At 39.0% G+C, this 27,583-nt stretch overlaps 2 protein-coding genes across 2 annotated transcripts in view; one reads left to right on the forward strand and one right to left on the reverse strand.

The window, feature by feature from the left end:
• CCDC73 (coiled-coil domain containing 73) overlaps positions 1 to 12,690 on the forward strand; it is a 58,208-nt gene extending 45,518 nt beyond the window's left edge. The window contains exons 15-20 of the mRNA XM_088058091.1: positions 580 to 711; positions 3,006 to 3,041; positions 4,541 to 4,709; positions 5,061 to 6,566; positions 8,990 to 9,123; positions 11,830 to 12,690. Of these exons, the coding sequence (XP_087914217.1) occupies positions 580 to 711; positions 3,006 to 3,041; positions 4,541 to 4,709; positions 5,061 to 6,566; positions 8,990 to 9,123; positions 11,830 to 12,036 (2,184 nt within the window). The 3' untranslated portion in view covers positions 12,037 to 12,690. The remainder of the gene's footprint in view (positions 1 to 579; positions 712 to 3,005; positions 3,042 to 4,540; positions 4,710 to 5,060; positions 6,567 to 8,989; positions 9,124 to 11,829) is intronic.
• Positions 12,691 to 12,834: 144 nt separating this feature from the next.
• EIF3M (eukaryotic translation initiation factor 3 subunit M) lies at positions 12,835 to 27,369 on the reverse strand. Its single transcript, XM_005530259.2, has 11 exons — positions 27,213 to 27,369; positions 25,819 to 25,951; positions 24,733 to 24,871; positions 24,243 to 24,366; positions 23,728 to 23,822; positions 19,154 to 19,237; positions 17,767 to 17,866; positions 17,267 to 17,348; positions 14,173 to 14,316; positions 13,563 to 13,623; positions 12,835 to 13,133 (listed from the first exon to the last, which is right to left on the reverse strand). Exons 1-11 carry the CDS (start codon positions 27,252 to 27,254, stop codon positions 13,013 to 13,015), a joined length of 1,125 nt encoding a protein of 374 aa, XP_005530316.1. The 5' UTR covers positions 27,255 to 27,369; the 3' UTR covers positions 12,835 to 13,012.
• Positions 27,370 to 27,583: the final 214 nt, after the last annotated feature.

Genomic DNA, 27,583 nt, shown 5'->3' on the forward strand with positions numbered 1-27,583 from the left:
TCTGTCTCCTAAAGTAAATCATCAAGGATAAAGTTAACACTGGTCTGGAAATCTTTGTAAATTAAGTGAAGGTATTTCTTTAAAATTGCCCTTTGCTTCTTTTTACAAGTTGTACTTTGGACCATTCAGTTAATTCTAAATACAAAAATTTAGTTGTTATATATTTACTGAGGCTATTTACAGAAGTAAAGTGCTAAGCCAAGTTTTTGCTGTCGTGGTGTCTTGACAGTGTAGGTAAAGGATGAATGTTGAATACTACATTTATCTTTGAGCCAAAAAGGAAGAAAGCTACAAATACAAATCTCATATTTTTGGAGCAGCACTACTAGCAGTAAATGTTGAAAAAAAAAATCCCAAATCAGTTAATAAAAGCTATAATCTGTAATGGAAATATGGTTAAAATTTTGGTTTGAATGAAAGAGCTCAATTGCTTTGCACAAAGAAATTCCTTAGCATACTTTCTTTAAAGGATGAGGTTTCATTTCCTAAGCTGCTGATACCTTTGAAAAATGCTGGTTTACCTATTTGAACATGCAGTGAAGTATGTGTGTGTGCTCTGTGTACTTGCAATTATTTCAGGAGGAAAACATGAGAAGAGAAATACACACTATTAAAAATGAGCTGAATTCCCTTAAAGGACTTCACAGACATCTTGAAGATTATCATCCTCCTCAAGGAAATCAGCGTTCTGAGCAAGTGGAAAATCTGCAGGTAAGTGTCTTTACTAGCTGCAGTGTGTCTTGTAAAAATGCCAGAGAATTAAAGATACAACAGTTTCTATAATCTTGTCTGTCATGTGCAGTGATCCTCCTTTGACATGGCTTAACATAGAAATTTATGTGACAATGACCCTAAATATCACTGAAACTTATTTTACCCACAGAATGTTCTCCTTTCATCAAGAGGGTTGCTTATATAATTGAAACCTGAGAAAGTACTTACTAAATAAATTTTTACCTAACAGAGAGCTGTTAACTTAAACAACTTATCTTTACTAAATCCTATTTCACAGACATATTTTCCATGGGTATTTCTCAAATTCTGGGGCAGATCCAATTGCCTTTATATGTATATAAGTTCCCTGGAGGTGTGGAAGTAGGTCCACTTCTACTCAGAGGAGCTAATTTCATCTTCTCTAAAATCTGTAACATGGGACAGATCAGGAGGGTTTTTTTATCAATACACAGCTTACCTAAGCTTTTCAGTTTTAGTTTAAGAAACGCCAACCTTTATGTCACATAACATCTTTAAGAGTCATGATAGGCACAGCAAGCTCATCAGGTGTTGAATGCAGGAGGTAAAAGATTTTTATGCAGTGCAGGCTGAGCTAGAATTGAGCTTGGATTGTTGGGTGAACCAAATCCATGTTCAGCTCTAGGTGCAGGGCACATGTGGGAACTCAACAAGTGGTTAAGCACACAAAGATGGTTTTGGAGCAAAAGGAAGAACATGTAGTCCTGCAGCTCTGTGTGATCAAACTGGATTGCAAATTTGTATTCCAGGCTTCTGTAAGATGGAAAAAATTGGGCAGAGTCAGAAGCCATAAAAAACCTCTGTGCATTGAGTGTGTTCTGTTGTTCTGTTGAGTATTGGTTATACCAATTTCCCATTAACTTTTCCACTCAAGTAATGATCTGTCCTTCAAAGAACAGAAAACTCATCTTTCATGTGTACAATCTGGTTTTTAGTGTTAAGAAAGTAGGAAGACACTAGGACTATAAAGAGAGGTAACTATTTTATAATTAGTCCATGAATTGTCAATAAAATGACAAACGGTAAAAATATTTTAGGATTTGGAAGAACTTGAAATTTTCTTCACAATGCTCACACATATGGATGTTTATAGCTCACACTCAAACATACACATATACATGGCTGTGGTATGGGCTTAAAAATGCAAGGGAAATTAGACTTGAAATTATTACTTATTGTGCCAAAGCTGAACTCTACAAGGAGTAATGCAAATTGTGTATCTTTTAAAAAGCACTGTTTCCTTGAATGGAAATGGAATATTGATTTTGTTTGGGATGCAGAATCAAAGTGATCAGGCATTCATGATAAACAATACTGGTGCTTACTAAGATAACCCCGTGGGTTTGGAAGCAGAAAAGCTTAAAGGATATGCTCATAAATGCAGAAGAAGTCAGGTGTCTTCCAAATATACATCTTACATTATCCTATGGCAAATTGCCACACCACTTTGTGTTGTAGGATCATTACATTTCCAAAAGCTAGGCAGGTTGGACTGAGTGGAACACTGCCAAGAAACTGAAGCTGATCATATTGGTTATTCTGATTTGTGGGATTTCACCTTGTATCACTAATGAGTCAGCATCTAGTGACACATTAAAGGGAAAGGTGTTGGCTTGGATTTAGAACTTAACTGTGGTTCCAAGTGTTCCAAGGAAATATGCTTACACTAATTTTTACACCTAGTGCAATCTGAAGTCCATGTGGTTATTTGTGAGGCATGAAATTCAGAATGTGCTTAAACTTCACACTGATCACCTCTGGAACAGTAATTAAACAAAAGACATTTTTAAAAGAAAGGTAAAATGTCAGACCTCACTACAGACTTGGATTGCAATTTAATTTAACCTTACAGTTCTTCATATTTAGTTTGATATCATTTGTAATTCAGCTGTGTAGTATTAGAATAGAGTTACATCCAGCAATGGTTTGCTGTAATCCTTCTGTGGGTCTATGTACAGGGAGATCTTCTTTTCAGAAGGTTTTGAATTTCATATTATGAAATAGTCTGTTGAGGGAAAGGATATTTAGGGATATATGTGTTTCTTACTAAATCACAGGCAGAAAACTAAAATCCAAGTTTAAAAGTATTGTTTTTTAGGTATTTTAGTTTATCCACCTTGGACCTATTTTTAAGAGCTGAACAGCCATTTGAATTTATTGAAAAGTAGGTTTCTTCAGCCCATCTCAAAATCTGGAAAGGAATCATGAAACCTTTTTGCCTTTCTATGAACACTTTGTCCTGTTTGTTTCAGATGCAGTCACCAGCTCAGCCCATAACAACAAATGTGGTAAGTTCTACTGCAGTGGCTGTCTTAGAACTGTACAAAGGAGTAATGTCCGTGGTTATAGAGAGGTCTTCGGTGTTTCTGTCTGAAGAAAGAGCTCCTAGAAACAAAAGATCATAAGATAATTACAGCTTTCATGAAAGAAAAAGCAAATTTCTACTATTTGTATTCAAAAAGCTTGAAAATGTGATGCCAGGCCTATACAGAGCAAAGAAGCAAAATTAATTCAAAACCTAGAAAAGAAAAAGGTGCATATATACAATTTCTGAGTCAGAGTGACAGGGAAAATAATGATAAAACATGAGGAAAAGAGCAAGAAATTTCAACCGAAACTTCAAATGGAGGGCGGAGTATTTGGCAGAGAAAAATTATGTTAGGACCCTCCTCTATTTACCATGACTCCTCCCTCCCCCAAATCGGCAAAGCTGGGAGCATCAGGATATTTCTGTGACCTGTTGGAAAGCGTTTCTGGCAGATTTGTGTTCTACATCCCCTGCTCTGCCAGCACTGCAACAGCCCCATTCCTCAGCAGTGCTGTCTCCGTGCCTCCCTCCACCCTGCAATATTCTCTGTCCTCCCCACAGCCCCAGTGCCCAAGCACAGCTCTTGTACCTCCCTCCCACATCCCAGCCTTCCTTCTGCAACACCTCCAGTCACCCAAGTATCTTCAGCTTTTTCCCACATCTTTTATGGACTAAGCTCCCTCCCACATCTGCCTACTTTAATATCCTATCTTTAGGGCAAGAGCCAGCACGTTCTCCTGTCTTCAGCTGCCAAACAGTTGATGATGATAAAGGATGCATCTCCTTTTCCTTTTATTTTGGTGGGATTTTATTATCTTCACTATTCAGGCCCTAGTTTCCACACTTGACTGCAGCTTTCAAAACTGAACACAAATACAGACCAGTGATTTAGACTTTAAGTAGATAAATCTTTCAGGCTCCTATTCTTGTTGAATTTGATTCAAATTCATGTTAAAAAGCTATTTGGGAGGGAATGAGGAAGTGAATGTCAGGGATTGCAAATTTAGAAGCCTTATTTGCTTGTGAAATGAAGTTCAAAAGTCCTGGGCAGTTTGCTAGGAAAAAAATGTTGTTTATATGTGCATGTGTTGTTTATGTGTGTATGTGTTTGGGTGTAAACAGCAATCATGCAGTATTTTTCTACATGGAATTACCGAGAGGCCAGTGAGTGAGCCAGCAGAGAGAGGGACTGATCCAGTCACCACATGTACAACACAAATTCCTTCCACTGAGGAATTCTGTCAAATGTATAACTTTGTGGACTGTAATATAGCAGGACCTGATTTCTTTCCTACTCTTCTAGGGCATTAGTCTGCTTTTTTCTCTTTCTCTGTTTACATTTATTTCTTATACTTCAGGTCTTTGTTTTCTATCAGAATTGTAAAATAATTTTAAATCTCAGTACTGAACTTTTTACCTAATCAATGACTACAGCAAATTAATAAAATGCCTATAATATTTTGTTCCTTCTTATGCTAGAGTGGTCAAGGACACTCAAAAGACAGTGAAATACAGGCTATTCAGAAAGAAAATGAGTTTATGCAGTCTATAATAAGAAAATACGGTAATTGTGGAGATAAAGAAGAAACTGAAGTAAAAAACACAAAGGACCAGTCTTCAAGCATTGAGGAATTAAAGATGGAACAAAGTAATAACCTTCCATGGATAATAGAGATAAGTAGTATTAAGAAAGGATAAATGTTTTCAGATACAGTATATGACAAGAGAGGGCTTAAATCCTGAATTAAATGGTCATATCTAAAATCTACAGAACATTAATATATTCTCTGCTCTCTCAGTTTATAAATATTTTTCAGGTTACCATAGTGCAGTACTTACCTTCAGTAACTTTTTGACAGGCTTGTGTGTGTAATATAAGATATCAGATAATATAAGATATCCTGAGTCCATCTCTCTGGAAATTCTAAACTGTAAAAATAAAGCATTCCATAACCTCTGGGTTATCAGTCACTAACTAGAGAATACACTCACTCTACAGATTCACAAGTTCTTGAAGACAGTTTTAAGGATGAAATTAATGTTGCTAGCCCTTGTGAAGTAAAGCAAAGGGAGGCTCCTCCCAGGAACACCCTCTGCACAGATGCTGATTTAATTACCCAAGGACACACCTCAGAAATGCATGTCACTGGATGCAGAGAGGCAGAAGATGCAGGAACAACACACAGGACGTTACCAGATGAAAACAAAGCAAATTTAGATCAAAAGCCACGGGACAGCGCTGAGCCTTTGGCAGCACACCACACACAAACAAGGAAGGACTTTTCAGCCAGTGCTGAGACTGTAGGTGCTGCCAGGAAAAGCAGAAGTCAGGAGACCAACACTGGCAAGGAAGAACTGTGTCATACTGCAGATGAATTAACTTGTGCCAAGGCAGATGCAAACTCAGACACCAGACAGCACTGCAAACCTGTCCTTCCACCTGAAGCACCCAACCCCGAGTCTGAAGCTATTCTTTGCCCTGAGAAGAGTGCTCTGCAGGAGTTAAGTTTTGGAGTTCTGCCTTATACTAAAGGTAATTCCCAAGCAGAATACCAAAAATGTAATTTGCTGAATAGTGACAATTCTGTAAGCAGTGGATTACACAAAACAGAAAAAACCTTAAATCTGAGTGGTTTACATGGAGATAAACTTCCTCTGGAACAGACACACATAGATGCTGAAGGCAGAAATGATGATAATGCCAGAAACATGAACAGCACTGGTGTTCTGGCAGCTGATGCTCAACATCCACCAACTGTTTGTTGTGATAACGCAAGTGGTGATGATGCTGCTGCAAAAGAATGCAGAGATACTAAGTCTCTCTTAGGTACTTTTAATTTATGCCCCCCAAAAACTGAGAGAGGAATAAATGCAGATGACATGCCCAGCAAGCAACCTGAACAAGTCAGTGCTAAACAAACAGAGAATGCTGCAAATACGTGGACTTCAAATGCTGAAACCAAATCTCCAGTAAAGGCTGATGGTCTCAAAATTGCTCCTGAAACCCCCTCAATAGATAGGGCAAGTATAGATAAAATACTTCCATGTAAAAATGTTAACAATGGTGCTCAGGTACACTCCATCAAAACTAGACATTCCCTGGAGATGAATACTTCAACAAATAACACATTGTTAAAAGAGAAAAAGGACTCTCTGAATAGTACAGTTCCAGGAATGAAGTTTGCTGAGGGTGACCTGAAAGAATCAAGCTCTTTACCCATGAGAACATCTGGAAATTTAGTAAACACAAGTGTAAGGTCATCCTTTGATCTTTCAACCTCAGATAAAAAAGCTGAGAAAACGCCACTATACTTGAATTTTTTAGCTCTCAGTTCTTGTTTAAGAATAAATCAAATGAGAGGTCAAGCTACATGGACTTCAGCTTCCAAGGAGCCTTCCCTTTTGAAAGACAAACCACCATGCTTAGTGGAAGACACAAACATTGTTTCAAACACACAGAGTCAAAATCTCAGTGAGAATGTGCACAGTGAAGGAACAGGACAAGGTAAGAAAATACAAGCATTAATGTTCTGGACCATGTAGTGCTGAGAAAAATTATCATGAATGTGAATGTGAAATTTCTATATCTAAGCTTAGTGTAGAAAAACATAAACCTGACAGTTATATTGCAAAAAGATGGGATTGTTCTGTATATTACAAATGTAACTAAACAGCTTTTGTTAGCTTATCAGTCAATTAGTTGATTTAGTATTTTTTTCTCATATTTCCCTTTGTGAAATAATTGCAGTGCAATTACAAGCTGAATTTTGATAGGCATTTCTAACCCTAATGTAGAGCATATTCTGTCAGGGCTCTGCATGGATCTGAAAAGCACTGAGGAGCTTTTGCAAATTATGCAGTGTTCTCATTTTGCACCAAAATAAGGGTAGATTTGGAACCATTTGCCAGAATACTGACATAATTTGAATGGGGCTTACAGAAATTTTATTTTATTGTACATCTCTAATTTAGATGGACACTTAAAACCAACTGAATCTGAATGTGTTGAGCGTGTGAAAGGACTTTATATTCTGTCAGGCTCTGGAAAACATGGAGCCTTTTAATCTACTATTGACACTAAGTTATTACTTGTTGAGCAATATTTTGCACATACAAAATAGTAAATATTAACTTTATTCTATGGGTTTCTAAATCATTACTGAAATGTGGAAAAATTGTATTTTAGATTTGTTTTGCAGTAAAATGAGCTGGTAGATTCCCCCAAAACTGGAGCCCTGGATGTTTTCCAAAGAGCAGGATCCACAGGACAGGGTGTTTGTGTCTATTGAGTTTTTGTTGGTGCAGTGTTTTCACCTTTGGCCCTTGAACATACCAAGAGCAGAGTGAACTCCCATCCTTTGTTTTGCAGCCAGTGGCAGACACAAAGCCAGCAGTCTGGTTTCTTTACATTGTTCTGTTGGTATGAATTTAGCTCTACAGGCAATTTTGTTTCTGTCCTTGTTCTCCTGCCCATGGATCTTTGTGTTCAGGTGCACATTTTTTGAAGTTCAGTTTCAGAAATGTCTTTGTTCCTAAAACAGTAGTAGTGGTAGCAAGGTAGCAGAATCCTGAGCTCAGATGGCATATTATTTCTTTTAATAATGTGAATTTTAGTGTGTTTCAGTAAAATGAACGCCTAGTTACATGATGTTCTGCATGTATCATTTCTGTAAGAACAGACAGTGCTGTCTGAATTTCTTCCCTGTGAGTTCCTCCTCCTCCAAGTCACGGTGGTACACAGCCCTGCAGCTCCCAGTGCTTGTTGTGCTTGGGGTTTGTGTTGTTTTGTTTGCAGATCTCTTCCCAAATGGCAAACCTGCAGTGGAACCCATGTGGACACCAGACCTACATTTTAAATGATTTTTTTTACTGACTGGAGCACAAACCATTTAGCCGTATAGAAGACCTAGAGGTGAAGAGAACTGGTGGAAGAGTTTAGTAAATCTGTCTGAGGGAATTCCTTCTCCTGCCTCACCACAGTGCAATTTACTATTTGTACTCTGGTTCCCAGAGAGCAGACACTCCACATCAGTAAATGAAGGAATGAACTGGGAATGGGCAAGATCCTTCTGGCAGGTGCTTAAAAAAGAAAAAAAACACACAACCATTTTCCTCTTCCTCCCAAAAGAAAATGTCAGTATTCTGGAGTAATTGTTACATAACCATGAGATAACATGCATTTTCATGGCAAAACAAGATTTTACTGTAATGACAAAACAACTCCTGTTTGCATTGTGAGGAATTGTGAAAGCATGCTTGTATTTTCATCTTGCAAGGAATTTGATACTGGTTTCAACACAATCTACTGGTGCTGCATGAAGCTGCTGCAGGAGTGGAGGCTTATACTTAGCTAGAAGTATTAATTAAAAAGATTAATTTACTCACCTGCCTTTCCTGCTTTTGATAGATGGCTATTGCCTGACCACCTGAAACATCAGATGTAACCATTAACACAAAGACTCCTTATTTAAAATGGTTTTTGATTGTCTGAAAAGCTTTGTATTCATGTCTTCTTTTATTACAAGTCACCCTGCAATATCATGTGATAAAGGCATTAACTATGCATTTTATTAGTGTTATCAGAAGGTGAGTTTAAAGTAATAGTGTTTGAAAAATATATTCAGTTAGAATATTTAGAATGCATATGCTTTCTATAAATCGCTTTTCTGTCATTACCTTAGTATGTGAAAATAAGAAGAAACATTTTTAATCAGAGTAGGGATAAAGCAGTACCTCATATTTAGAGAAAAAAATAAATGAAGCATGTGAAAGAAAAAAAACGAAGGGCAAAAGCCTACAACAAAGATCCAGTGATTTAAAACAAAAATATTTGATTTTTTTAAGATCAGAGGTAAACCAGTTTAGTTACTTACAATTAGTGCCTGGAGACTAAATTGCAGTTGTTACCATTTCCTTTTTGTCAATCAGGTTCTAGCAGTTTGAACAGAGCTGCCAACACTTTGAATACCTCTAGTATCCACCAGGAGCCCCAGGGAGAGCCTAGTGAGGAATGGAATGCTACAGCAAAGGCTTTTTATGATTCTTTTTTTCCCACAGAACATGTAAGTCAATTAAAAATATTGCAGACCAGACCTCAGTGAGCTAATTCCACAGATATTTGTACAACTGTACCCATCTGGATACTTTAAGGCTGAGTCAATCTCCAAAATAATATCAAAAGGGCAACAAGACACCATTTTTCACAATTAAGGTTGATAGAAAGCAGCAGGAAAAAGTCACAGCATATGAATCAAACAGATGCTAACCAGTCTGTTTGGGAGGGGAGGAAGAGGCTAGTCCATTGTGTACCCTAATAAAAATCATCACCTCCAGTAAAAGTAGAAGGAAAAAAAAAAAGCAAGGAAAACAGTAGGATGTAAAAGTATAAAAACATTATTTCCTCTATTAGTTGATAGGACCATGTCATTTAAAAAAAGAATCCATGAAAGAATAAAAATTCAGCACATCTATGAATTAGAGCCTATCCATTTATCACACACTGTAGTTATGTGATGCCCTATTTAGAGTAATCTTATTCTTTTGTAGGGTAACTTTACACAAACATGTAAAAACCTGTTGTTTCCCAATGGCTCATCACTGCATTTTCAGATCTGTGTTAGACTCTGGAGCTTGAACAGCTCCAACTGCTCTATTAGAATTTGACCCAATGCTGAATGTATCATTCAAAAGTGATACAGCAATTTACAGCTGCAGTTCATCTTTCCTTTTTAGAAGAGGTTCTAGAGGTATTTCTCAGGTAGTTAGGGCTGTCTCTGGATGAGGTGTACAGTGGTTTCAAGCGATAAAGTTGGCTGACTTCAGCAGATAATCAGGTCTTGATGCCATCAGCATCCACATTCCCTGAAATTCACAAGACTGATGTTTTAAATTAATTGACTTTTCTAATTGACTTTCCTTTCCTAGCCTGTCTTTGTGAATGACACTGAGGTGGATTTTTCACCAAACACAGCGGTGGTTATTTACTGTGTGTCTCTTGCTTTTTCTCAGAGGTGGAGCCAGGAGCTGAGTGAACTCCACTGTGTAACCTTTGCTGAAGCAAAGCTGTATTTCATTATCTGGTTGTGGTTGTGTCTGCTTTGTCACCTCCAAACTAAAGCTCCTGCTAGCAAGGAAAAGCAGAGATGGATAAGAACAGCGCCCTGCTGGTTTCCCCTTAGATTTTCCAAATCCTTAATCTATGAAACCTCACCCTGCAATAATGCAGAGCACTCCCTCCTTTCTGTGTTGGTGTCATTCTAATATTTTCTGTTTTCAACTTTGTCATTTTAATGCAACAAGCTGTTGGGAGATTAAAAATGGGCTCAACAGTCTTTTTTTCTGCTTTGTTTGCTTTGACGAACATGTATGATTGCAACTAGAGCAGATTTAGGCCTTCTGCAATTTGGGTAATCTCATTCAACCACAGTAATCTTAAAAAGGGGTAAAAATTATAAACAAATGCTACAGGTATGCTTACAATTCTAGTAAAAATACTAAGAACTGTTTAAACATCAGTCAGTCCATGCTAAAGTACCATAGGAAGGATGAATAAGCACCCCCACGACAGTTTAAACATGAAGTTTTCAGTACCAGACAGGTTCATTCCACATTCCCACATGCTATTCCACAGAGATTTTGGCTTGCTGTGAAGTATGATCTGTTTGTTGCTGAGAGAATTAACAGATTGAAACTTTCACTGCTCAAATGGAAAAGTTACTTCCTCACTGAAAGGGAGATGCCAGTCATTACTGACCTGGAGTATCACCTCAGCTGCACGGCAGCAACATCCTTACAAACGCAATAATGAACAATTTGCTTGAATTTTATGGTTCATATTTCAAATTTTAAGAAATGCTTGTACACTAGGGAAGGTAAGCATTAGCACTAAATTAATGTAGGCCTGATAGAGCCTTAGAGTTGGCTGGGCCACAGTTGCCTGATGAGCAGAGGGGGAAAGGTCTCATCTTGTGATCCTTGCAAGAGGAGTCCCCGAGCACAGGAGCAGAGTCTGGGGTCACCTTGCAGGTCCCCTGCAGCTCTGGCTTTGTGCTGCACCTTGCTCAGGCAGGTGGCTGCTGCTGCTGCTGTGTGCTGCTCCCCAAGAGCCACACAATCCCAGATTACAAGTGGAGAACTCATCACTCAAATGCAAGGCAAAAAATCTGTTTCCCTACTGTGTTGCCATCTGTCTTTGATTTGGATAGATATGAAGTAGCTAACAGTAATATATCAAAGAGTAATTAAAACTATTAAAAGAACAAAAAGATCTTTAACATAAAAAGCCAGCCTATTACAGACCTTGCATTACTGATGTTTGCTTTTCAATCTATACAGTGGAGAGGGAGTTAGCACTATAAACCTCATGATTTTGGGTTTTGTTAATCAAATGCTTGCATAGCAATAGAAATGTCAATTGCAACATTAAACTCTTTAATTAAGCTATTTCTTTTGCTAATCTACATTCTAATTGTTTTTGCTAATTGATTTTGCTAATTGTTTTAATTCTAATTGATTTTGCTAATCTACATTGTCCTTTTAAAATCATACTCTTGTACTGAGTCTTATGTTAAGGTTTGGTTTATAAAAGTGTAATTGTCATTATCAAGTTTTCTAAACAAAATGCAAACACTTCAAGTGTTTTCTTCCAATTGATTTATTTTTCTGTTAACATTTCCTCACTCGCTTAATGTTCAGCAAAATCCAACAATCTGAACCTTTGTACGTGAATTTCACTGAGTTACCAACTGCTAACATTTGTATTCTGTCAGGTTAAAGAAGGATTTGCTGCTTCACAGAACAAGCAGGAGTCTCCTCACACGACTGTCACTCCAGCAAGTGAAAAAGCACTCAAAGATGATGGCAGCTGCTCTCTTCAGAACTCCATCATACAAAACCAAACAGGAGGAACTGAGAAATTACTGACTTCGGAGAGACTTCATTCAGCAAGAAAGAGAAAATATGAAGAAGGCCAGTGAAGATAACAGGACATCAGATTTCTTGTAGGCATAGACAGATCACTTGCCTAACCCAGATTTGTAGAGGTGTTCCTACAGAACTTGGTATATATGTGTAGTTTCATGTTTAATATGACATGTTAACAGTTCTTATGTTCAAAAATGTATACAATCTAATTCTAATATTAGTTCAGGTTCTGCAATCAAATTCAAGTTATTATTGGCTTTGCCCAAAGTTAAAAAGTTTGTTAAGTTAATGTTTTTATATATGTTTAGTAAAATTAAATAATCACTTAACTGTACCCTTCTCCTGCTCCTCAGGAGTTTTGGCTGAAATAGTTCAATTCCTTTTCTCTGACAGACTGCTCACTCAAGTTTTCAGGCAAAATTCACCTCCAACTGTTTCAGAATACAATGGGTTCTGCAAACATTTACAGCTCCTTCCAGCAGTTCTAAGTGGCAGAAGAACAGAAAAATCTTCTGCTTACCTTTACTGCCAAATTAAATATATCTGTTGTAGTTTCTGCATCAATGAGGTCTCTTTCAACACTGAAGGATCAGGTATGATTACAGAGATAAGGCAGCAGATCTGGCTTTGTGAAGCTTCCCTTCTATTGGGTCACGTTTCTCCTCCCTTGTGTCTAAGGGAAATTTTCTCTCACTTTAAAAATACTTGCACTATCATTTTTCTGACCTCCTTCCCCATCCTCCCCACACCTCTTGCAAAGAAAGTCCTCGTACTGTAAAACAAACAAAAGAAGCATAACCAATATTTCCAGTTTCTTGTTGTTGATTATATAAGAAAATAAACAGAAGACATTTTCCTGTGTTAGTTTTATTGCCTCTTTTTTTTTTTTTTTGGTGTGGGGCAATTTGGAATATTTAGCTTCTTTAAATCAATTGCATACATTTTTTTTTTTTGAAACATTCACAAATTGTCAAAGTTTTGAATAAAATTTATCTATAGCAATATTACTAGGTCAAAAAAAAAAAGTTCTTAGGTGTCTGAGAGACTGAGGAGACTGTTCTTCACTTGATTCAAATTTTGTTTCCAGGTGTTTAGAGTGTCATACAATTGCTGCCACTGCTGCTTTCCAAAAGTCCGATGTGTGCTGTGACTGGAGAAGTAAAACAAAATAGGCAGAAGATTACTGGAGATGTCACACACACACCTAATCATTCTTCTATAGCATTACTTTACTCTCATGAGCAAATAGGAAAATTCTTATTTTCTCTGTAGAAAGGGCTGCACTTCACCAGTGAAGTGAATTCTGTAGCCTTCCCAAATATTTGAAGCAACAAGAGTCATTAGTATTCTTGTCACTAGTAGGTCATTAAATGAAATGTCCTGGAAAGTAGGACTCTTTCATTAAATAAGCTAATCACATTCAGTGCGAGCTTTAATAAAATTATGATAAATTGCAACTATTTAACTACCAGCAACTGATAGGAACAATACCTTGCTTCTAGTTAGAATATTCTACAAAGGTAAGTGAAATAATTAGAACACACCAAGTTCTGCAAAATGCCATGCAGAATTGTCTTACCTGACAACGACTTTCCTCTGTGTCTGATCTATTTTGCAGTACACCATCTTTGTCTTTACAGCTGCAAAAAAAACCAATGCTGTTTTGAGCAACATTTTCCTGATAGTGCAAAGGCATTAAACTGCACAAAAAATGGTTCAAAATGAGATCAATACAAACATAAGAACACAGCAGTTCACTTAATCTGTTTTGCTGTTGGTTTTAATGGCCTAGTAGGCAGAAAAGCAAAATGATGTAACAAGATGAAGGTCATGCACAAATCCTATTGTTTGGTGCCAATCTATTAAAGCAATATCCTGTACAGATTTTATGAACTTCTCTCCCCTACAAACACATCCTGTTTTAGTGACAGCAAACAAAACCAGATGACAAATTAAACCTGCAAACAATTTATTAGCTCTGTAAAGAATTACATGAGATACAGTCCCTGTCACTGAGAAGAGAAACACTGGTTAAAACACAACAGTTGGGCCTGTCTTTAAAAAATAAGTTGTGCAGCTTGTATAAAGCACAGGAATTAAAATTAATATTGTTCTTAATATTCAACATTAGCTTAGAAGATTATAAAGGTCTTGTTGATGAGCACTGTGTGCAGAACCACAGTTCCTACCGTCAATGACAAACGCTTCTACATCATCAGCCCCGATCTGGAGTTCCTGCTGCATTGTGTCAAATGAGATTTCTTTATTCTCTACAGCCATTCCCATGAAAGTAAGGAGCCTCATCTTGGCCATATTGTGTTCGTGCAACAAGCCTGAGGAAAAGTGTTGAAAGTTTAATTAATGATTTAATTACAATTCATACAAATTGCTTTTCGTGTTATTTTTGCTACATACGCTTCCCATCGTTCAAAATTTATTTCACACTGAAATCTATTCTACTTTTCCTTATCAAGAGTCTTTTTGAGGTAAAATATCAGACCCTGCATCTGCCTTGTCTTTTGCTAAAATAGCAAGTTTCATTGTGAATTCATCAAGACTCAGTTGTTTTTTAGCAAAAATGTATTACCTACAAAAGTTTTGTAAAACCTAAACAGAATTTGAGGTGGTGAGAGTGCAAGTGAATTTTTCAGTTGCATCACCTGTAAGAACAGCAATGCAACAAAATGGCTGGTTATGGCCAAAGATCTTCTTAAAGCCTCACTACTCATTCTCCTGTAGTTTCTGGAAAAGAAACCTCTCACAGTGATGGTTCCAGAACATTGTGGTGCCAGAAGAAAGCATTTTGCTACTGAATTTGTTTGTCCACAGCAAGAAAAAGCATCAAGAGGCCTATGTGAGCAGCCAGTGTGGCTCAGAAAAGCAACCATTTATACATGACTGCATAAATGCCAACACAAGGAACTGAGGCAAGGCCTTGCATGTCTAAATCAGAGACCATTTTCCTGGAAAAACATCTAGGTCAACCAAGTTAAGTCACTGAGATGAAACCATCAATTGTCTTAATCCCAAGGTCCATGAGATACCAACTAAAATCCACTGGAAGTTTCTTAAAAATGAATGTCAATCTTTGTGTTCTAAAATGACATTATAAACATTCCCATAGCTTCAGTAAATATGTGAGTTTGGAATTTATAACACCCATACACTAGCAGGGAAGCACATTAGTGCAGGACATCATGTTGTGTTAATTAGCTGTAATTATGATGCAGGTTCCCTATTTGGCACCCATTCAACAAAAACGTGATCACCATAATTCACACGAACGAGGAGCACCAGCAACTAAACCTAACTGGGTTTAATGGAACTCTACAAGCATCAAGAAATCAATTAGCACACATTAACCCTAATTAACAAATGCAAATGAGATGCTGATTAACTTTGCGAAGAAGACTGCTGATAATACCAGATTAACTGTGGCCATGTTAGGGCGATGCAGTTGACACAGATAATGCTACTGCTGGCCTAAGTTGTCAGCATTAATAAAACAACAAATTGTAACAAACTGATGCTGCCACAGCTTTCCTGGGCCAATTCTAACTGGTCCTGGTCCAGGAAAGCTTACAACTACAGCCCACGTTCTGCTGCCATTGGAATTCTATTCTAAACAGCCTTCAAAACAAAGGTATTTTGGCAAGTTATTAAAAAAAAAAAATATCTAAAGTATGGTTAAAAGCCTCATTGCTTTTGGGAACAGATTGTTTTTGATTGGTTCATCTAATAACTGCATTGTTGTTGTGTAACAAACTGCCCTTGCTTTTCAAAGCCATGGCTGAGCCACTCAGTTCCCAGCATTTCCATCCTTGCTGTCTCCAAATCTCTGCTTGTCCATTGATCAAAGACACAGAGAGTTTCTGAGCACAGCATAGAGAAATCAGCCTAAGTGGAAGTTCAGGCTGCCTTTCCAGCTACACAGATATTGAAGGATTTTACTAAGATTGTGTGAATCTTAGATTTATTGAAAGTTCACACACTGAATTAATTAATGGAGGGAAGCACAGACACTGGTAAGCAAGGCAAAAGAAACCACAACAACTGAGTATAAAACAATTACTGCTCTGCCATAAATTTATTCAAATGTTGGTGTAACAGCAATTTCAGCAAACACTTCTGTGAACAAGTACCTAAAAGATAAGCCCCAAACCACTTTCCCCTGAGAAAGAAAACCATAAGATGTCTGTATAACTGATGTTCAGATGCAAGTGACTGAAGATACACTTATCCTATACATTCATTTACAAGCTACCAAAAACTTGCTGCTAATTTTATCCACCAAAAAATCCCACTGGTATTTCCATCATCTTAATACCCAAAGTACCACAGTTTTAAAGCTCTGAGGGCAATTATTCTAAGAATTGTGTCACACCCCAGTAAACAAAATAAAATAAAAAAAAAGTTGCACTAAACTCTGTTTTAGCAAAACTATGGCTTTCCTCAAATGCATCCAAGGCAGTGTTTAAGTGTCATTTGAAAATCAAAGTTATAAAAAAAAAAAATCGTATTTTTATGGAAACATTTATTCATTACTAATATGTCAAAACCTTAATGCAGTAATAAAAAAATCTGCATCATTGAGCAATTTCTGCATTGTCACTGACCCCTGTCCTAAAAAGCTGGAATATAAAAAACGTAATTTTAATGCATGCAATAGCTTATGAACCAGTGCTCCTTTGAAACAGTCAATTACACATCAACGGGGGAGTGTCAAAGTGTTAATTACTACTCCTTTTTTCCACAGTGTGTAAATAAAGAGGGTGCTGACATTAACATTCCATCACATTGCTTCATGTGATGAAACAAATTAACTGGGACAGACTGTGGCTTGCTGGGTCTAATGCATCAGCACATGCAGACACACACAATTTGCATGCTTTATCTTGCTGCTCAGAAGTATTTGCTGTTATAAAGTTATTCATCATTTAAAAAAAAATAGGAGATTTATACAAGTTTGTGGTTTCCTCAATGCAGTTGTGATTTCTGGCTTAGCCTAGAGTATGAATGTGTTAAACCTTGCAGGAGGGGAGTTCTAAGAGGAAAAAACAGTGGGTAAAACCACAGCTCTCTTCCAAAGCCATAAACCAGCTTGTTTTCAAAGAACAAACCACAGTTAGATAGCCCTCACTATTTACCAGAGGTTATCATCTACAAACTCTAACCTGTATGAAATTTCCTTGCTTCAATACATGGATTCAAACTGAATTACTCTGAGACTTCCATACCTTAAGCCATAAAAATAGTCAGAAATGTAATGATCTGAAAACTCACCCAGGGAGTCAATGAAGTCTTTGTTGTTCTGATAAAACTTGACGTAGGATGCTAGTTTAGCACTTACAAAAATTGTCAAAAGCTAGAAGATGGAAAGCAAACATGAAAACAGTTTAAATATTACCTTGGTTTCCCTCTTTGCAGGCTGGACAGATGTAGATAGAAACTATGAGTATTGAACAGAAAAATAAGCTGTTAAGAGCTGAAATTCTGTCTTCTGTCAATAGATGTGGGCAGTCTGTGCTGAGCTTACTTCCTTCCCCTAGACTTTATATTTGCTACAGAACTTATGGTGAGGGCAGGACTTGTAACTTAGTTTCTGAAACTTTGAAAGGGAAATGTTTCACATGCAATTTTCATTTTAAAGGCTGTAAAAGAAATAGCACATTGCAGCTCAGGATTACTGACACAGATAACTATTCTAATGGATTTCAAAAGAAACATTAAAAAGGAACAGTCTACTGCTATCAAACCATCTCACTAAAAACAAAGTTACTTACATCATGAATAAGTTCCCCTTCCAAGAATTTCACTGGTTTTAAGGCAAGAAGATGATCAAAGAGAAAGGTATTTGGATCCTTCAATGCTCGTACAATACATCTGATGAGACAAGGAAAATGATTACTTTCAAAGCAATACACATCTTTATGACCAACAGCAGCTCAATTTGTTGTTCCTTGCTTTCTAGGAAACACACAAGGGTTTTCAATTATTATTAGAAGTAACATATGTCACATTCCAATTTTAAAATTCATTTTACAGGTGGAAAAACCAAGGAACAGGAAGCATTAAGTACTTTGTCCACTATCCCAAATGAAATGTGTCAGGTGGTCAAACCATAGATCACCCTACAGTTTCCATCTACGCATTTAATTCCAGCACAGCCTTTGTTCCTAGAGGTACTTTTACTCCTAAAATTTCATAGAATTAAGTTGTTCTGGAAGATTTAATTATACTTGAATATGTGACACAAAACAGAGAAATCCCCAACACCAAACAGCCCAGGATTTATCAGCTGCAGCTCCAGGCTAGAAAGAAGAACTCCAGATGAAAGCTTTTCTCAGCAGCACATAAGAAGCCTTGGCTCGCTCTGCCACACGAGGACACCAGCAGAACCCGAGCTCTGCACGGACACAGCCCTGGACACACAAGTTCTCTCAGAGGGAACACGCTGCAGGTTGCTCTAGGGTAGCCAGTGAACTTCCCACTTATGCACAAACACTATTTTCCAAAGGAGTCATGCTGATTTTCCTCCATGGTTAAGTATAAACAGCTCCCTTGAGAACTACTGGTAGTGCACATCTGGCAGAACTTAAAGAACTAATTCCTAAGAAAAATCATGGTAGTTAGAACCAACCAAACATCAAAACACAGGCATTTACTCATTTTGGCCAGTGGGGAAAATGCACTGCTATGAATCAATTTAGTCCCAGCTTGTTCAACAGGTAAGCTTATTTCTGTGCAGTTCACATCCTTTGTACTTGCTCAGAGAGAAGACAGCAACAATGGTTTTTCAAGAGAAAGTGCTATTTGAAAAGAATGCTGACAGATAACAAAACAGACAAAAAGTAAAACAATCTGAAATAAAGGATTCCAAGACAGATTTTGAATGCAGAGCTAATGTAAAGAAGTCCCTACCCAAGGCTGATCTCTCAGCAGTGAGCAGGAACACTCCTGTGCACTTGCACACTGCAATAAACCTGGCTGTGCCTACAACCAGCCCTACAGCAGACTGCAGAGACAAATTGACTGAGCAATGCTACAGAAGAGACCTTGGCAGGGCCCCTGGACTGCCAGGACATTCAATACTCTTAATAGTAAGGGGATCAAAGTATGTTGGCAATTGAGGAAAAGTTACTTTTAAGGAAACTGGGAAGTCAGTATTACCTGTGAGCATCAACTCTAGCCTGGGAAGCATTGTCCTCTGTGTAACTCCCCAACAGCTCCACCATTACTTTTGCTGCAGTGTCACTATAGAAAAAAAATAAAGTTACCTCAGGGTTGCTGAAAAAATAGTTCAAACAAGACACTCAAATATTTAAATAATTCCATTATGATGTTACAGGCCAAATTAAATTACACTTGAAAAAGATGTAGATGATCCATTTTAATTCCAGTGGAGAGAATAAATTAACTGGATGTATTCTTTCAATTCTTGTTCCACGAAATGTTTATCTTCACCCTTCATTTCATTCTCTTAAACTGATAAATTACCTGCTGGCTATGGAAAAAGCTTTCTGAGCTAGGAACAGCTTTATATGGTTCACTAGAATGCTCCTCTTATGCACATCTGGATTTAATCATGGCGCAATAAGTAGCGCTGCAGAGTTTATTTCAAATGTAAAATGGCATCTCTTAAAGAATATTTATTTTCCTGACAGGAAAATGACTGTATAAAAGCTGCTCTCTTCTTTCACAGATTCTCTCCTCAAGTGTTCTGAGTGAGAGCTGCTCATTTTAACGATGAAATTACGCAGCCAGCAATGAGACTGAGGCTGCTGTGAAGCAGCTTCCAGCACTGCTCTGACAGACAGCTTTTAGACAAGTAGCTCCTTCTCAGAAAGCTGAGCAAACCTACAGCCTTGTCTACCCAGATTATCTTGTAAACAACATCAGAACTACTGCAAACCAGCTCTGAGATCATCACTGTGCCATTTTAACACATTTGGATTTATTTTCACTTAACAGTTTTACCACCAAGGCCAGCAACCGCTGATGCTTGTTGCAAAATTTACAACAAGCTATCCCACGTGGTCTAAAAGCAAACACAATTTTCCTTAAAACAAAACATTGCAAGAATAAAGTCTCAATTTGCATTAATGACTTAGGCCATTGGCATAAACTGCACAAGGAAGATCAAACTAACACAACATGCTCAGTAGGTTGTGTGCTGTGACAGAGGTTTAACCCATACAGCAGCACGGTTTTTGTTTTACAATAACACTTTTTGGTTTTGTTTTGTTTTTGTAGTACAATAACACTGTCTTTATATGGGTATTTATTTGAAATCTCACCACACCACTGTTTGACAGCCACCCTATAGGGTGAAGTTTGTTCTCAGAGAATTTACCAGATCTGAGAGATGTGCAGCACAAATATTAAGACATCATGGGCAACAGCAAATAGCATATAGACTCTGCATGTACATTTGTCCCCAGGCAGGGACATTTTCTATAGATCCCAGCATTCCAGAACCATGTTCAGGAATGTAAGCTTTAATCAAACATTTGTTTTAAAATTAAGGAGGTCAGCTTATGTTTTGCCCTGGTAACCAATATTGACATAGATGAACTGACAGTTCTGTATCAGCAAAAAAAAAAAATAATTTAGGCAGCTTTACATATGAAAGAAGCATTTGCATGTAAATCAGTCTGTGACTGACTATGATTTTAGCACTGGTAAAATCTTACCAGAACTAGATGTTCTAAGAGACAAAGCACCAGTTTAATACAGGAATGGCAATATACAGATATTCAGTCAAAGGACTGAAATCAAAAAGCTCAGCTCATGTGCTGTTCACCCTAAGAATACACAACTCCTCATTTAATAAAAGCTTTTCAGCAGTTTCTTGTGTACTTCAGAGCTGTGTTACAGTTTTCTGGCACTTTTCCTCTCCTAATCTTTCCCTTAGCAGCAAAAATTGAAAACTATCACTTAACCAATTTCAAACATTCCTTTCCAATTCCCTGCCTTTTTTTTTTTTTTTTTTCATTTTTAAGTGGGGAAGGAGTGGAATTTTTCACTTGTATTTCTAGGAAACAACAGAATGCTACATGACAATTACTCCCAAACTTTATGTGCTAAATTCTTGTGAACCTCAGCAAAGATATGGCAGGCCTTTAGTCTCATATTCTATGCCAGTGTCAGATTACTACTGTAAATTAGGCTGTTTCAAGCACTAATACAGATCAGTATTTTACCACAGCTTGTTGTTAAATATGTCTCACCTAAGGTACAAATGTGAACATTTTTTCTAGCAAAACAGCCTGAACAAGTGCTCTTGGCTCCACCTGCCAGTCTAGATGTGACAAAATGCCAGTGAGAGCTTAAGAGTGATGGCAGATAAAAGGAAGGAAAAAACCACAGCAGAGCATTTAGAAACTTAGTGAGAGGCTGGAATTGAGTCCCTCTACTTTACATGATATGAAACTGAACTAAAATTAAATTAAATAATTATTCTGCAGGTCCCTGGCATGCTAAGCTTTTTGGTAGAAGTACTAATAGCCAGACTTGCCAGACCTGTTTGAATTTGACTTGGGCAGGGCCAAAGCTGCTGAATCCTGCCAGCAAAGACCAGCTTTAAACTGCATCAAGGTGGCTGGAAAAGGTTTCATAAAACAAACTTTCACTTGTCACCACAGGAAAAGGGACACCACACAACCTTTGCACATCTACTTTTTAGGAACTACCAATCTACTGACTACCAGCTGATCCACTGGGAGAAAGTCTACTGGCTACAGAAAACCATCTCTTCACACTGAGCAAAGTTAAAACATAAATCAAGCAAATGAAAGAATTCAATTATCTTTAACAATCTAATTCTTTTCCCTTGATTATAAATCAACAACGGTAATTGAGGTATGATTTTTATCACGTACTTTTCAGTTCCCACTTATCTTCCCATGCTGCTAGATAGAGCAACATTCCTGAGTGCTACAGCTGGAATGCTGCTGTGAGTTTCCCATACTATTGCAAACACTGCCCACTGATCCAGGAGAGTGAACCAGGTCAGAGGTGCCAGGGTCACTTCTTGTTTTCTTTTCTGGAGAGAAGTGCAAGTGCTCTGAAACACTGCTCTGCTCAGTGCACAGCTTGCTGAAACCCATGCTGAGGGCACTGAGTGCAGGAGTCATCTCTTACAGGGTTTGAGGAAGGTTTTATCTTAAAAAATCACCTACGGTTAACAAGCAAAAACCATTTAGCAAGGTTAGTGGTAGCAGTGGAAACAAAAACTAGAAGTTTAATGCACTGATTTGATAGCAAGACTAGTTAAAAATAGCTGGCTATGATGTTTGGGAATGAAACTAGTTAAAAGCTCACAATAAATCAACAGGATGGGAAGTCAGGAAAAGCAGGAATGCTACCAGTGTAATATTTCTGAAAGAGAATAAGCACTAAGCCATGGAAAATATCTGTGACTAATATTTCAGAATTTGTTTTGACCATCTGAAATCTGCCATACAGAACTATCGATGCAAAAGCATTTGAGTGTTACAAACAGGAATTCCCAGTAACGTAGCTCACAGAGGAACTACTCCATGAGGATTAATCACTCCTAAATTGAGGTCAGTTAAAAATGATCCTGCTGTGCTGATGCAGCATTTCCAGGCTACAATTCCAGCAGGGCAGAATAAGCCAGCTCTCTTGACAGAAGGAACTCTTCTCCACCTGTGACAGCTTCACACTTGCCTTTCTAAACCCCCAGCGAGGTCATGTCCCCAGTCCAAACCCCTGTGCAGTCACACAAATGCCTGCACCAGCTCAAACACACAGACTGGCAGCTGGAGGGACAGGAACAGAGGGTGCAGGACAGACCTTCCTTTTGCAGCAGTGCCAGGTTATGCAAATGCTGAAAATGCAAGAGCAGTTCTGGTACCACTGTGAGTCAGAATTGGAGGGGGCCTGATGCTGCCTCATGATGAAAATAAAAAAAGCCTTGAAAAAGTAACTCAGAGAACAGAGTGGAAGGGCAGGGAAGCAACACACACCCCCCACATCCCCATTCCAAACTGCAGGACAGGTTAAATAAGTTTGAGCTGATGTGGAACTACACCCTGAACCACTGGACAGAAGCCCATCTCTGCAGCCCTGGCCAGGGCAGTCAATCCACTGTATCATTTCTGTAAGATAAACTGATGACAGCTCTCAGTTCAGACCTGCATTAATTCACAGGCACCATACACTCTGCATTACTCTACATGCCAGAAGACAGTGGTTTGCCAAGTTTGTTAGATCAAAGATGCTTCCTATGATCCAGGATAATAATTCAAAATGGCCAAGCAGGTAGTCTGTGGACATTAATTTCCATGACTAGTGGAAAGCTCTGTCCTGAAGGTAATGTTTACATAAAAGGACTGATTCTGTTAGCCATGATTGATAAGCCTTCCCACAACATTAAGTAAGAGATAGCACTACCATGCACTAAAATGTCAAAAGTGCAATTAAATAATAAACTTGGCATAATGCTACAATGCACTAAGATGATTATTTATAGAAAGGAATAGTGTTATTTTGGGTGTAAGTGGTTTGCAGCTAATTTGCTACTAACTTTAATATTATTGGCAACACTGGTTTAATACGAGAGTGCTTAAAAATATTTTAAAAAACCCCACAAGTGTACTTGGATTGAATTATGGGTACTTATTAATTTTAGAAGTCCTGTGAGAAATACTTTCCCTACAGATCACCTAGAATACATCAAAATACAGAGTTACCTAGTATATATAACTTGTCTTTTATACCTTTTCTTGCAGTCCACTAGGACATCATAGAGCAGTCTCAGGAGAGTGTGCTTTTTCTCTGTGGCCAGATTCCAGTCAGAAATCCATTTTCGGACCTAGGAAGAATACAAGTGAAAAAGAAGCATTCAGGAAAAGATTAAAATAGCACTACAAATACTTCTCATTTTCTCCCAAACAGAAAAGGATTAAAAATGTCTTGCAGAGACTTCTCTTTTAAGCCTTCTGATTCTTATGCTCCCACTGCCCCTTGTTCTATCACTATTTGCCCATGTCAAAAGTCACTCTCCCTTTTCAATGAGCCCCCTTTAAAGTACTGCAATAAGGGCATCCTGGAGCCTTCTTTTATCCAGGCTGAAAAATCCCAATGCTCTCAGCTTTCTCTTACAGGAGAGGTGTTGCATCTCTCTAATCAGCTTCATGGCAATTTCTAGGAGATGGTCTCTATCAGCTCTGAGTAATGCTTCGGTGCAACACTGATCATGCAAAGGCCACAACTTGAAGGCTCACTTAATTACCTGATCTAGTTCAGTTGGAATGTACTGGATGGCACCACAGGACGAGGCCACTTTCAGAAGGCTGCAGTACACTGTGTATCTCACAGGAGTGTTCTTGTCCATGCCATGGAAGAGATTGCTCAGGCTAAACCACAAACAACAGTGGAGTTACAGAGATTTCAAAAAATGTTATTGGAGTGCATGTAAATGTTCTTTTAAGACACATGCTAGCACAAAGCATCTGGCAGCACCCTGCATTCAGCTTCCAATGTTGTAATCATTTTCAGCAAAGCTGAAAACTATGCATATTAATTTTATTTTGTAATATCCAAAGGAAAAAAAATAAAATTTGGTGCTTCAATTTTATTACAGAGAAAAGAAGATTTAAAAAGTGCTTCCTGCAACACCCCACACTTTGATTTAAAGACATACAAGATAATCCTTCCTCTTCAGAGGTATAATTACTTTGCCAAGTCCACCACTGTCTCACTTTGCCCTGTACAATACTTACAGCTGCAGTCTAAGAGATGGGCGCTCTCCTTCCCGAAATTTTACTAACTTCTCACACAGGTTTTCAATCAGTGCTTCTTGTTTGTCAGGTTCCAGGATAAGAAGCAGAGAGACAACGCTGTTCATCACGCTCTCCACATCTGCAGAAACCAAAACATACAGCTCTTTGAAACTGCAAGCAGCAATCAGTAGCTACCTTGTGCTGGATACACTTCTGGTAATAGTAATAATTCATACTTTTGATATGAATTACCACTTTGCATGAGCAAGAATTGTAAAAGAACAAAAATGCCAAGACACCAAGGTGGATATTCAGCAGAATGTACCAGAGATTTGGTTCACATGGGCTTACACCAACACACCTCCATGTAAGACAAGAATTACCACTCGAAGGTCAACACAGAACGTGGTATTTGATATCACACTTGCTCTGAATTCTCTGTTTACACACAGAAATCAGAGGAACTCGAGGTTCCACACAGTGGCTTCCTCCTGCACATCCAGGAAACTGCCCACAGTTCTACAGTGAGAACAGTAACACCTAGTGCTCAAGCACAGTAAAACATTTCACCAGGAGCACGAGGGATACCCAGACCACAGGGAAAATGTCCTCAAGAACAATGGAGCATATTACAAACCCTCCTCAGCTCCTGTTTTAAGTGTGTTGTTCCATCCTTTCCAAACAGAACCACAGCAGTTTTGTGTTTTCTTTTCAGTTTGCCCAATTATCAGTCAAGCAAAGGCAAAGAATAAAATTCATTACATATGGAAAATATAATCTATTCCCCAAAATGACACCTGAGCATCAAAAACTCTATTTTACATACAAGTCTCTACGCCCTCATTACAAGCAGAGTCTAGCTCAGCTTCTGACTTCTTCAAAGCACGCTGGATGCCTGGAGAAAGGAGGGGCAGAGTGCATGCAAATATTCCATGGCAATGATGGAAATATGCTCTTCCAGTCTTAAGAAGATGCACAGCTTGTGTTTTAATGTTACATACTTCTAAATTCTGCCAGCTCTTACTGTTTGAAAAAAAAGTGATGGCAATAAATTTAGCCAAACCAACAAGACTTAGAGATGCAAACCTTTGTCATCCTCTTTCAGGCACACATCACACACTTCAATAATCTGTGCCAAGTCCACATGAAGCCCGCCTTCAGCGTTTTCTTCAGAGATTTCTGCTCCTTTGGATTTCAGGTAAGCTCGCAGTTCTGCAGCCTTAAAAAAGAGAAAGACAACACATACAAAACAAAACAATTGTTTTGTGAGTAACAGTCAAAGTAATTAAATTTCTTGTGAATTTGTGTTCTGGCAGATGCTGTACCTGCTGTTGTGTCCCTTACAATTGGGTACTGCACTGCAGGCCTAGTAAGTTTTTGTGACAGAGACACTTTCTTAAGAATTTTTATTCCCTCTGCAAACTTCAAACATTAAAACCATTTGGTTCCTTCACCAGAAAAGAAAAAATGTATAAACAAAGCCACTTTAGAGAGGGCAGAACTTTGGTCTTCATGATTTTACAACAACAGCTTCTAATCTATTTGTAGAATGGCTTGGAAGGAATCTTAAAGATTTTTCCATCTTGTTCCACTCCTCTGCCATGGGCAGGGAATGTTCCACTAAACCAGGTTGCCTAAAGCCCCTTCCAACCCAGCCTTACAATGTCATGAGCTGCCTTACACTGTTAGGACATAAACCTATGCCAAGAAAATACCTTTCCCTCAGCAACACACCAGTTCACTAAAATTCAGGGCTCCACCAGCAGAACCATAACCCTTCAGAAGCAATCTGAAGCCATATAACTTTTGGCACTTCTGACCAGGAGGCCGCTGTGATATTTACATCTTGTTTAGTGTCAAATCATTCTGGAACCAGAAGAAAAAGCTAAATGCCCTGGGACAAATTGCTGTACTGAGGATGATGGGGCTGTACTAGGCATTATGGCAAATGAAAACTGGGCTGAAGGCTGGTGCCATGTGTGCATTTCTTGCACATGGCATTTCTTACACACACATTGTATACACACTGTGTATACATACCCATGTATGTGCACATAAATACTTCAACGACACTGGGAACAAGCAGCCCCAAATCCAAAGGCACAACAAAGCAGCAGCTCAAAGACAGAATTCCCACTTCCCGTGCCCGCAGTACCGAGAATTCCACAAAACCCAAGTAATCCCCATGTGTGAACTCATTTTCTCCTCCTAAATAAAAAGCAGGGCTGAGGAGCGATGAAAACGAAGTGCCGGAGAGGCGGAACACTGAAGAGGGAACGGCAAACACAGGGTTATCTTTCAGCCATTATGTTCAAGTTTCTCTAATCGTCTGCTCGCTCTCTGTAGGGAAGAACCCAGACGAGTTCGCGGAGCGCCCGCAGCGCCCACGGTGGGGCAGGACCGGCCCCGGCTGCCGCCCCCCGACACGGCCCGGTCCGGCCCCCCCTGCCCGGGGCCGATCGCTGCCCGGGGACACTGACCTGATCCTCCTCGGTGATGTCGATGAAGGCCGGGACGCTCATGGCTCCGAGCACGCCGCGCTCCGGAAAGGCGGAGCGGCTTCCGCCACCGCGCCAGGCCGCGCCGCTTCCGCTTCCCTCCGCCGAGCGGGCGGGACCCGAGCTCCGACCGCCCTGCCCGCTCCGCCCTGCCCTGCCCTGCCCTGCCCTGCCCTGCCCTACCCTGCCCTGCCCTGCCCTGCCCGGAGTGCTCTGCTCGCTCTGCCTGCCCTGCCCGCCCTTCACACCGCCGGGCGGGACCCTGGGACTGCCCGGGCGTGGCACCTACACCCGCCCCTCTTCCCCTCACACTCGCCCCCCCTCCCCTCACACTCCCACCCGCCTCCCCTCAC

Source organism: Pseudopodoces humilis, chromosome 7 (assembly GCF_049639895.1).
Source record: "Pseudopodoces humilis isolate 2021_Gansu_Grassland_sample_001 chromosome 7, ASM4963989v1, whole genome shotgun sequence".
Classification (NCBI taxonomy): Eukaryota; Metazoa; Chordata; class Aves; order Passeriformes; family Paridae; genus Pseudopodoces; species Pseudopodoces humilis.

What these genes read in the sequence shown, in the direction of transcription:
- EIF3M (XM_005530259.2), bottom strand. Translation starts at nt 27,254, where the DNA reads ATGAGCGTCCCGGCCTTCATCGACATCACCGAGGAGGATCAG. An exon ending in TTCCAACTGAACTAGATCAG is followed by an intron (nt 23,823 to 24,242) that starts GTAATTAAGTGA and finishes TATTCTTCCTAG; the next exon opens with GTCCGAAAATGGATTTCTGA. An exon ending in CAGAGGAAAGTCGTTGTCAG is followed by an intron (nt 13,134 to 13,562) that starts GTAAGACAATTC and finishes TTACTTCTCCAG; the next exon opens with TCACAGCACACATCGGACTT.